This window comes from Olea europaea, chromosome 19, assembly GCF_002742605.1.
Source record: "Olea europaea var. sylvestris chromosome 19, O_europaea_v1, whole genome shotgun sequence".
NCBI lineage: Eukaryota > Viridiplantae > Streptophyta > Magnoliopsida > Lamiales > Oleaceae > Olea > Olea europaea.
The window spans coordinates 2,245,003-2,257,220 of NC_036255.1; the positions used below are offsets into that span (position 1 = coordinate 2,245,003).

At 35.6% G+C, this 12,218-nt stretch overlaps 1 protein-coding gene across 1 annotated transcript; it reads left to right on the top strand.

Annotated features, from left to right (window-relative positions):
• The first annotated feature begins 1,068 nt into the window (after positions 1-1,068).
• On the top strand, positions 1,069-12,017 carry LOC111368471 (beta-adaptin-like protein B). Its single transcript, XM_022989716.1, has 15 exons — positions 1,069-1,256; positions 1,748-1,945; positions 5,374-5,487; positions 5,647-5,897; positions 6,978-7,113; positions 7,274-7,453; positions 7,561-7,653; positions 7,824-8,035; positions 8,200-8,263; positions 8,343-8,522; positions 9,818-9,910; positions 10,269-10,675; positions 10,882-11,071; positions 11,150-11,353; positions 11,523-12,017. The coding sequence occupies exons 1-15, from the start codon at positions 1,170-1,172 to the stop codon at positions 11,820-11,822; spliced, it is 2,709 nt and encodes a 902-aa protein (XP_022845484.1). The 5' UTR covers positions 1,069-1,169; the 3' UTR covers positions 11,823-12,017.
• Positions 12,018-12,218: the final 201 nt, after the last annotated feature.

Below are 12,218 nucleotides of genomic sequence, written 5' to 3' on the forward strand. Positions count from 1 at the left end.
TCCTTTTTACCTCATTAAGTATGAGAAAAAGGGATACCACTAGCCCCCCGGGCACAGCTCAACTGGTGGATCAATCAACATTGATCTGCTTCCAGCAGTAGGGTGGAGAGTTCGATTCCTGGTGGGAACCTGCGGCCAAAAATTTGGTATGGAGCAATCACTGTGGAGGAGGATCTCTTGTGCGCAGAAATGTATAGTCAATGGGGGAAACCTGTGATCCAGTTGAGGTATAACCCGCGATTTACCCCTTCCAAGGTTTTAGGGGCATGGATTTTGGAGGTCCAGAATTTAGTTTGGTGTAAGTTGGGATATCTGGATATTAAAAAAAAAAAAAAAAAAAAAGGGGGATACCACTAATCAAGTAAATAAAAAGATCACAAAAGACCTTGTCACAACAATGCTTCGTACACCTACTATCAACGGTCTAGACAAGGGACAACCCTAGGCTTTCCCTCATGACAATCAAATTCCATTTTTTCATAAATAAAAACGAAATTTACTAATTTTTTATTCTTCATCTATACTGCAAAATTTATTTTCTATTCTATCCTTTTATTATTTAATTACATTTATATTTATTTTAATTCAATTATTATTTTTACTTTTATACTATTTTCTTCAATTGTGGTATTAAGCCCTTGTTTAATCCCCATTACCTGAAAATGAAAATGGGGGAATAGTATTTTTTATAAAAATGAATGGTTGAAAAAGAAGGAAAAATTTTCAATTTACTTGTAATATTATTTTATGAAAAATTGTGTGGTTAAAAATAAGAAAGAAAAAATAGAATATAATGTAATTTAATTTAATGGGGATCAAACAGGACTAAGTGTAATGTCTTTTTAATTTATTAATAAATATAATATTTTAGTTAATTAAATATAAAATATAATTTACATAAAAATAAAGTTAGAGACCACCTTACCAAATCATTTATGGCCACCAAGACCGATTGCAAAATTATAATGAAAATTTGAGACCAACTTACGCCGTCTAAAAAGATAGGGATCTATTCAGACAATAAATTATTGTCCAATTGTGCAATTTTCTCTAAATTAAATATTGCCAAACATATCAAATTTCAGTCTCCTCGTTGACGTTTCTAGCCTTTATTTTTCCATCTCTCACCGTCAGCCCGACCCTGGAGTCTTCTTCTCCGGCGAACAGAGATGAGCGGGCACGATTCCAAGTATTTCTCCACAACTAAAAAGGGTGAAATTCCTGAGCTCAAAGAAGAACTCAATTCTCAGTACAAGGTCCCATTTCCTATACTGATCTATCCATTTTTACACTCACGTACATGTATACACACACGTATAATAAATTCTAATACGTACATGATTAGCTTATTAAATAAGGTTTTTTTTTTTTTGAACTTTTTGGTGTTTTACTCTGTATTGATCTAAATCGAATAATTCGTGATTTTAATTTTATTTATTTTGCATTTTCACTGCGGGTTTGGTAGTGGTGAATGTTAGATCTATTTATTTTTATTGATTTATGATTTTTAGCGGATTTTAGTTGTCAATTGATGGATTGATCTGTGTGGTTCTAGTGTTCTACCATTGCTATTTCTCAACGTGTTTGTTTACTCGTTCAATTTGGATACAATATGGAGATAGCTGGGTATCTGCCTTATTTGTTACCATATTTATGAAAATGTGAGCTATTGGTATGTGTGCATTTTTTATCTTTGAACTGGAAAATTTGACACCTTTTTTCTTGTTTTTAATTCTTTTGGATGCAGGATAAGAGAAAAGATGCGGTTAAAAAGGTGATTGCTGCAATGACAGTGGGGAAGGATGTGTCCTCTCTGTTCACAGACGTCGTGAACTGCATGCAAACAGAAAATTTGGAGCTCAAGAAGCTTGTCTATTTATATCTCATCAATTATGCTAAAAGCCAGCCTGATCTTGCTATACTTGCAGTAAATACATTTGTGAAGGTAAGAGCTGATGAATTTCAGTCTTATGCAATTGATTTTGTTATGGTCTTGTGGATATTTGTATTAATATCTTTGCAAGGAAGTGAAATAGCATTTTCCTTTGTCAAGTTTCATTCAAGGTTCTGACCAATTTATTAACTAAATTCCCATTCAATGGTGCTTTTGTTAATTTTCATCTGAAATTAAACTGAATTCCTGAATGCTTATTTCGTGTTATTCATCCATTTATTGGGATGTCAGCGAACAAATATGGGAAGGCCAATGGTCAGTTAGGTGCGTGATACATCTGGTTCATGAAAAGAACCTGATGAAGGAAAAAAGAGGTGCTTTGGGTAACATGTTTGAACTAAAAATGATCCTTGAAAATGCACCGGATATCATAATATTGATGTTATATCCTTTATTTTTTCGTTCCTTACAATTTTTGGTGTAGAAACTTCCTTTTTATATTTTATCCTTAACATCGGCAATTGATGCAAACTGCAAAGGGGAGTTGAATGTTTTCCATAGAAATTACATAGTGGGTTTTCATACGGATTAAAAGTGGAGATTTTGGGAAAGTTAAGTAGATTGATTAGTTATTTTCCTCTCACTTTTTTATACTTTTCTTTTCTTTTCTTTTCTTTTTTGACGTGGGGGTGGGGTGACAGAATTTGCAATGAACAGGAATTTGTGTACAATTGACATTTGTATGTCGTATCCTCTACAACTGGAATCCTCTTCAACTAACATGTGTTAAAAAAGAAAAAAGAAAAACGAGCACTTACTTACAGATTAAAAAAAAAAATGACAAGAAACAATGTTCTAAACATGTTTCCAACTATGAAGAGTTAGAAAAAGATCGTAATGGTGGTATTTTTGTATCTAATGAATGGGATCTCAATTTTAGGGTTAACCTCATAAACAAGGGTTTTATTCGTTTTTGTTTCTTAAGATTAGGTTTGGTTCTCATCGTTTTAAGAAAAGCGCTTGAGACTTGCACCTTGAGGTGGCTTAATGTGAGGCCTTTCATTAATCACGTCATGTGAGGCCTTGGTTGCCATTTGTCAAGTCTTATGTCTAGAACTTACTGAGGTGCAGCCTTAAGAGCACTTCATGAGGCCTCAAAATGAAGTGCACATCAAGGTATAAGCGTCAAGACAACTAAGTTGTGCACTCATTTGTCTTGCCTTGTTTTGGAGCTTCATTACCTGCTTTAGCTCTTTCGGCTTTTCTTATGAGCTAGAGTGTTTGAAGGGTTTGGGGGCTATTTAAATACAACCAACATTAAAAAATTAAAGAAAAAGAATTTAATAAGTAAAAGAAAGCACAGTAAGCAATCATTTCCTAGTCCTATAACTGTAGTGTGAGAAATCCCTTCCAGTGAAGTTGCAACTTTGACAATACACTCATTTCATTCCTTATACTTCTATTCTTGTTGTCTATACAAGGGGAGTGTACCATTAGAAAGGATGATGAGGAAAAAGATTGGGAAGAAATTGATATTGACAAGAAGGATGACAAGGTATTGTAAATTCTATTAGTAGTAATGATATGGAGACCTTATGGCTTTTTGTAGTTTCACTAATGTTTAAAATGGTTCAATGCCAAGATGCTTAACCTTTGTGAGGCAAGTGTGAGTATCAGGGACATCTTGAGGTGTAAGCCACCTCAAAACAAACTAATAAAACAGTTCACGAAATATAAAAATGACTATAATATCATTCTTAGGATTATCATTATGTGTTTGGTTCTCGTGTCATCTTCCTCATCTTTGTTAGCCTATGTTTGGCTCATGTTTATAACATATAACTTACTTTTATCCACACATTTCGGAGAATTCACAAGTACTATTTACTTATTCACCACTCATTCTATATATTCATAATTTACACCTTTTATGAACACTTCCCAAACATGCTATTAGTTTGTTCTCATTCTTTGCCATTTTCCTTCACTTGCAATGGTATCTTCTCCTACCAATTTTCCTTTGGCACAGAAAAAAGAAAATAAAAACCTGAAAAAATGTTCTGAAGTTTTAAGCTATAGCCCCAAAAGTTTAAACTGAGTTTATAAAATGCCAAGAATAGGCTAGACAAATTGAAACAGGTGTACCTTAGCCATTCTAAGGCTTAGCCTTGAAGTGTGAGCATCACTAAGTCAAGGCGTAAATGTCGTTAAATCAAGATGTAAGTCTCACTAATCCCACCTTAGGTGTGAGTGCTTTGAGACATTTGATAAAGGCTTCATGTGAGGCTGGACTTAAGGCATCTCCACTAATAGTTATTTTCTAAACAAGGGGTGAGTTATCAATTTTGTTATATGATAACTAATTTGACTATATAATGCGCTACTTCTTTCATGTTTGTTTGTTAATTCAACTTTTAATTTTGATAATTTGTTTTATCATGGATTTTCAAGATGGATTATAACTTATTATGAGCCTTTTTTTTTTTTTTTAAAACTATTTTATTTGTTTGTAATGAGACTTATGTCTTGCCTCTCAGAGGTAAAACGTTTCAGTGCCCGATTAAACCTTCTTTAGGCGTTGCTTCTCTTAATTGTCGATCCTAATTGGTTCAACTCTTTTTCCCTACCCCAAACCTCTCAAATAATCATGCACCAATGACGAAAGTCCATAATGGATTACAATTCTCGATATCCTTTGCGTTAAAAAAGGTTATATAATTTTATAAGTCTTAATAATTATGTCTCCAAAATAAGGATTTCTTCTTAGACAATTTGGCTATTGGTTATTTAAGCAAATGATCCAATTTTGTAAAATGAATCTAGGGGTTGGCTACAAGAATATAGACATGAGCCTCCTAAAGGATAATCTTTTCCTTTCCAGAGAAAATTATGGAATGCCTTGGTTACACATAGTTGGATGCTTTCTCAAGCTGGGATACTATTCAGAGTTAAAATAGGAGAATATTTGTACTTCTCTATCAAATCAATCGAATAGATTTCTCATTATGGGTAACTCCAATTCTTAGTTTCCCTCATTTTAGAACTTTCTCTTGTGCCTTTTATACGTGCCTTTCTTTTTATAATTGTTTACTGTTTTAGAGCCTCAATATCCATCACTTCTTTGGCAATAACCTCCGTTGATCTTCTCTTTACTTCCAGCTTCTTCAGCAAACTGACTTACCCATTTTCTATTAGCATGCTCTTCATTTCTTGTTCTTAAAATCAACTTTACATTTCATTTATCCGTTCTTGACTCGACCCCATAACGTTGTCATAACTATTGCTTACAATTGTGGAAATCTTTTTGTTGAAAGAGCCATTGGCTTTACTATACGGCACATGTGGGTGGAATTGCTGTTTTAAGGAATACTAATTTATTGTATACTGATAAATTATTACAGTTCACTTTTGTGTGGTTTGAAGCAATTCCAAAATGGCTGTCCTTGATGATCTATAGCAAATGAACATATTTTTTACAGGATTCACAGGACCCAAATCCTCTTATTCGCGCTTTGGCTGTGAGGACTATGGGGTGCATTCGTGTTGATAAAATTACAGAATATTTGTGTGATCCCCTTCAGCGGTGTCTTAAGGTAGGGTAACCTTTCTTTCATCCATTGTAGGTTTCCAATATACCTCGTTTATGGTTGACTACTTGACTTATCTCGATGACTGAAATATTTCACTGTTCTCCAGTATATTTTGAATTATTGACTAAGCAATGCCATTTCCTTTCATTTCTTCATTATCAGGATGACGATCCATATGTTCGCAAGACAGCAGCTATTTGTGTCGCTAAACTTTATGACATAAATGCAGAGCTAGTTGAGGATAGAGGTTTTCTGGAAGCTCTGAAAGATTTGATTTCTGACAACAATCCAATGGTTGTTGCAAATGCTGTGGCTGCACTTGCAGAGATTCAAGAGAACAGTACCAAACCCATCTTCGAGATCACAACTCACACTCTCTCAAAACTTCTTACTGCTCTAAATGAATGCACAGAGTGAGTTTAGGCTTGAAAATATGCCCTTTTTGCTGTTAGTTGAAATAAAACATTCAAACACGTCCACTACCCAACAACATATGCACCCGCAATGTCCCACTTAAATTTGCATTATGTGCTTCTTGTTCAGTTATTAATTTGGGTCAGTGCTGGTCGGAAATTTAACTGTATTTCCAGCTACAGAAGAAGAGACCGTGCTGATGTTGGTCGTTTCAGTAGAAAAGAACCCAACTTTTTTACTTAATTTTTGGGTTGCGCCTCAATAATATTAGAGGTGGCAAGATATTGCCTCATTTTCATCTTTACTTTTTAGAATTACAAAAGAGTAGCAGAATGTGTCCTGACATTTCAATGTCAATGTCTTTAGTTATTTGCATTCCTTATGAGCCAATGTGCACACTCTGCATTCTAAATACAGGATTTTACGCTGATAATTCTTGGTTTATATCTCAGAATAACTTGTTTTTCGCTGTGGGTTTTCTGATCACAATACCTGTTTTTTTAAAACCTATGCTTGATTGTATAATATTTGGTTACAATTTTAATCTCATACATTTTTTTAATACTTGATCAATGGATGTTATAATTTCAGATATTTGGCTTTGCAAGTTAATCTGCTTTCCTTTTAGCATGATTTTATATGCGAATAGCCCTGAATAACAGGGTTTTATGTATTTAGGGTCAGCATTTTACTTCATCAATTTTTCTGGTGGCCCTGTTTCTCTGTTGGTAAAATATATTGCTTGGAAATGGCTCTTGCACAATTACAGACATCTACTCGAGGTTGAATGTAAACTATCCAATTGGTGATTCTGAGACATGAGTGTTGTGTTATGATTGTCTGGATTAATGTTATTGAATGGGAGCCTGTAGTTTAGTGGCTAATGTACAAGCACTTTTGTGTTGGTTGATCCTCGGCAACAACTTTTGTTAGATTTGAATTTCTTGTAAATTGGATGCGTTTTTACTATTTGCAGTAGTCTATGGTCCTGAAAGTAAGGTTGCATTGTAGCAGTTTAATTGACAGATGCTCTCTTTTTTTTCATTCAAGTAATTTTTATAATGAGGTACCAACTGTAGGTGGGGTCAAGTGTTTATATTGGATGCTCTTTCCAAGTATAAAGCTGAAGATGCTCGTGAAGCTGAAAATATAGTAGAGAGAGTCACTCCTCGATTACAGCATGCAAACTGTGCAGTTGTTCTTTCAGCCGTCAAGGTGATGATCCTTTTCCACTTGACTTCTCCATCATTGTTGACAAAAATTCTTCACAACTTTTTCATTTTTGTCCTATTCTTATTTAGATACGACCAGTCATTTTTTATTTTTTGTTTAACAAAATTCAATTTTAATATTTTCTTTTTGGATAATATTGCAGATGATCCTTTTACAAATGGAATTAATCACTAGCACTGATGTAGTTCGAAATCTTTGCAAGAAAATGGCTCCTCCTCTTGTGACATTGCTCTCTGCAGAACCTGAGATTCAATATGTTGCGTTGAGAAACATAAACCTTATTGTACAGAAACGACCAACTATTCTTGCCCATGAAATCAAGGTGATCTAGCGTGACATTACTTTCACACACGCTAATGTTTGCTCTTCCTGAAACTGATAGTTTGAATATGGAGGTGGATTAACAAATACTGTGTCTCGCCTCTCTAGGTCTTTTTCTGCAAGTACAATGATCCAATTTATGTGAAGATGGAAAAGTTAGAAATCATGATAAAGCTTGCGTCAGACCGAAACATTGACCAGGTAAGTTTTCTTTGTTTGAAGTTAACTATAGTATGTTGTTTTTTTCTGGATTTTGTTTCGCTCTCATAGCTCACTCCGCCTGCTACACTTACACAGGTCCTATAGTATATTGTTTTTTTCTGGATTATGTTTCGCTTTCATAGCTCACTCTGCCTGCTACACTTACACAGGTCCTTTTGGAGTTCAAAGAGTATGCTACAGAAGTAGATGTAGATTTTGTCAGGAAAGCTGTTCGTGCTATTGGACGCTGTGCCATCAAGTTAGAGAGGGCAGCTGAACAGTGTATTAGTGTTTTGCTAGAGTTGATCAAGATCAAAGTAAATTATGTTGTCCAGGAAGCTATAATAGTTATTAAAGATATATTTAGGAGATATCCCAATACGTGAGTGTTCTCTCTCTCTCTCTCTCTCTCTCTCTCTCTCTCTCTCTCTCTCAAATTGTTGGTTTTGTATTTGAGAGAGAGAGTACGAATGTGCTTACACATATGTGGTCAAATATTGTGATTCTTGTCCTCCCAAATTTTGATAATGTTACAATCTTTCTCAGATATGAATCTATCATTGCAACACTTTGTGAGAGCTTAGACACCTTAGACGAGCCAGAGGCTAAGGTTCGCAAAACCTGAGATTTTGGCTTCTTCTTTTTTTCCCTATATGTATTATTGTTCTCTTATTTTTCTTCTTTTACAGGCATCAATGATCTGGATAATTGGTGAGTATGCTGAAAGAATTGACAATGCTGATGAGCTGCTTGAAAGCTTTTTGGAGACTTTTCCTGAGGAACCTCCACAAGTCCAATTGCAGTTATTGACAGCAACAGTGAAACTTTTCCTTAAGAAGCCTACTGAAGGCCCACAGCAGATGATTCAGGTATTTTTTTATAGCCACCTTCCTTCCCCTCATGGGGGGTCATGAACTAGTGTCCAAGTTATGCTTGATCCATCTTGTTTCGGGATTGTTAGAGCACAGGTTATCATTGTAGGGAGCACAAGTTGAGTAGAGCTGAGTGGAGAGTTTCAACTTCAATGAGTGAAGAGGACACTATGGAAGTAGATTAAGCTACCTTTTTTCCTGCATTTTGATACAATTAAACTTAATTAGAGCATTCAAGATTAACTCTAGATATTAGTGCTTGCTTGCTAAGCTTTTAGGTGCTTATAAGTAGTGGCTCCCAAGGAATGTGTGTTTAAATAGTAGATAAAAGTTGTGGGTGTTATGGAATGTGTGGTTAAAAATGACTTTTGACCAACTAATAAGCTTTAAAAAGTTTTTCCAAATATGCTTTTGTGCTATAAATCCTGTTTCCTATTTGTCTATGTTTCAATGGCTGCACCCAGTGTCTCATTGATAAGGGTTTTGCAACAATAAACTATCACTTGTACTCTGGAAACCATTGAGAGGAGAGCTTATTAGTCATGAGACCTTTCATTCTGAAATAAGTACTGCTACACCGCTGATTGCTAATATTTACATTCAATGCGTTGTCTGCTTGGTGTTTTTGGTTGAACTATTGATAAAGAGGTTATTTTCAGTGGGTTTGCATCAAATTCTGGGACATTTACACATATTTCATGGTGTCTTATGTAGTTTACTTTTCCTAATCTTAAAACTATATTAATGCATTATCCTGAATGGCTGTCATCAATACCCAGAAATAGTAATTCTGCAAAATGCTGCAGAGAGAATAACCAATACATTACTAACAGTTGTTTGTGCGAGGAAGAAAGTGAGATTATTCTAGTTAAAGTTGGTTTCCCCTGAAAGAAGAAAATAAAGGAAAAATGCATAAAATGTCATTATCTTCCCGTTGCTCCATATGACACTCTATTCCTTTATCTGTCCTTCCCTAAAATTAAACACACCAGTGATGATGACATTTATATTTAGATCGTCACTCTGCTTAGAAACAAATGAAATCTATACAGGAAATATGATAATTTGGAACATAAGTAAATGTAACAGCACCTGTTGTCTCTAATGTTTTGATAAGTTTGCGTCTGAGCGTTTTCTATTAGAATATTAAAGCTTCTGGCAACTTTGATCTTAAACTTCAACGGTGAATCAACAGTTCTTTTAGAGTTGGGATTTTTTACTTATCATTTTGGTTTTCTGTTTTTGGTATATATCCTGAACTGGATTTTCACTGTACATAACCACATGCATAGGTTGTTTTAAATAATGCCACCGTGGAGACTGACAACCCAGATTTGCGAGACCGTGCATACATATATTGGCGTCTTCTCTCGACTGATCCTGAGGTATGTAATTGCTTTATTTTTCCCCCTTGATCTGCTTTTTTACTTATTTTTTTTTTTTTTTTTTTTTTTGGGTTTTTTTTTTTTTTTTTAAAGTGCTTTTGCATTCAGACAAGTCACAGAATTCTATCTCAGTCCGTCCCTTTGTTTTGTAAAGATTTTTGACTTCAACACCTTCACTTTTAGCTTTGTAGGAGTGGGATCATTTTCTGTAATTAGCTTGCGTATCACTGTGTTAAGTCTACTGTCATCTGCTGATTGTGCCTATTTGAGGGAGCAGTGGTGGCCATAAGGGAGCAGCATACTTTATACATACATAATTTATTCTTCTATGTTTACATTGTATTCTTTTGTCTCCCAGTCAGCCAAAGATGTTGTTTTGGCTGAAAAGCCCGTGATCAGTGACGATTCAAATCAACTTGATTCTTCTCTGCTAGACGAGCTTCTTGCCAACATTGCTACATTATCCTCTGTCTATCACAAGCCTCCAGATGCATTTGTAACCCGTGTGAAGACCATCCAGAGAACAGAGGAAGAAGATTTTCCTGAGGGAAGTGGAGGAGGATATTCCGAATCGCCTTCCCATGCAGCTGGTGCATCGCCACCACCTACAGTAAGTAATGCTCAGTATGCTGCTGAAAGGCAGCCAACTGCTGCACCAGCTGTGCCTGCGGCTCCTGCACCTGTGCCAGATTTACTCGACCTGATAGGAATGGATAATAACAACAGTGCTATTGTATCTGTCGATCAGCCTGCAACCCCTTCTGGGTATGTATACTGGGACTCTTAAATCTTTTTTTTTTTTTGGAGTACATTTCCAACTTGCAAAAAGTGGTTACTTGAATGCATAACAATCATTGATGTCATTTCGAAATTTTACTAGAATCCTGCCTTTTAAGGATATTCTTATTTTTTTAAATTGCTTTAGTGTGTGCTTCACGGAAAAACTCATTTAATTCTGGCTTTGGTTGCAGACCTCCTTTGTCTGTTGTATTACCAGCTTCTACCGGTCAAGGTCTACAAATCAGTGCACAGCTGATACGAAGGGATGGGCAAATATTTTATAGTATGTTGTTTGAAAACAACTCCCAGATTCCCCTTGACGGGTTTATGATTCAGTTCAACAAGAATACATTTGGCCTTGCTGCAGCTGGACCGCTCCAGGTAATTAGTATTACTGCCATGAGTGATATTTTTCTTTTGCTATCTTCTTTCCTTAATTGATGCTATATTTTCAATCAGATCCCTCCACTACAACCTCGAACATCTGCAAGCACTCTTCTGCCTATGGTCTTGTTCCAAAATACATCTCCAGGTCCTCCAAACACAATTCTGCAGGTGGCTGTGAAAAATAATCAGCAACCTGTATGGTATTTCAATGACAACATTTCATTGCTCGTTTTCTTTACTGAAGAAGGAAGAATGGAGCGTTCTGCTTTTCTTGAGGTAAAAAGCTTAAAATCTGTGTTAGTATCCATGTGTCTTAAAATGAACTTACACAAGATGAACTGCTGAACTTTATTTCATAGACTTGTGCTAAGTTTTCATTAAAATGTCTGATAAGCAGTTTGTCAAATATTTGTGGAAATTGACAACTTCACAATAAAAAATGCAGACATGGAAGTCTTTACCTGATTCAAACGAGGTTTCAGTGGACTTGCCTGGGATTGTGATGAACAGTGTAGATGCAACCTTAGAACGGCTGGCTGCTTCCAACATGTTCTTTATTGCCAAGCGCAAGCACGCGAATCAGGAGGTGTTGTATCTTTCGGCTCAGATTCCTCGAGGAATCCCTTTCTTAATTGAACTTACAGCAGTCATTGGAATCCCTGGTCTCAAGTGTGCAATCAAAACTCCAAGCCCTGAAATGGCCCCTCTATTCTTTGAAGCCCTCGAGAGACTCCTCCGAATTTAAAATGTCTCAACTAGGTGTTGGTTTTTCTTGTTGGGTGGGGGGTTTTTGTAATATCCCGTAATGTTTTGCACTATTCGGCTTCCAGGTTTTGTTCCTATTCTACAAGCTCTAAATGTTTTAACTTCATTTGTTTGATGTATGTTGCATATATTTTTAATAGATTTCAAGAAATTGCAGGTTTTTGAGGTTTTCTAACAGGTTTTCTCGTTTCTGTATAATTCACGCTGTAATGGTTTATAAAAGTGTGGAAACCAGCAGAATGGAAGAGACCACAACAGGTATAAAGAAAGCAATTGTTATTCAGCAACAGCCGTGTACGACCTTTATATAGGACTAGAGAACCTACCATATATGCAAAGTCTTCATACAAGGAAATAATATACAAGTTAACTATAA

Excerpts from the sequence above, each read along its gene's own strand:
- LOC111368471 (XM_022989716.1), top strand. The coding sequence starts at position 1,170 with ATGAGCGGGCACGATTCCAAGTATTTCTCCACAACTAAAAAGGGTGAA. Across the intron at positions 7,114-7,273 it reads TTGTTCTTTCAGCCGTCAAG|ATGATCCTTTTACAAATGGA; the intron begins GTGATGATCCTT and ends ATAATATTGCAG. Across the intron at positions 8,036-8,199 it reads TTTAGGAGATATCCCAATAC|ATATGAATCTATCATTGCAA; the intron begins GTGAGTGTTCTC and ends AATCTTTCTCAG.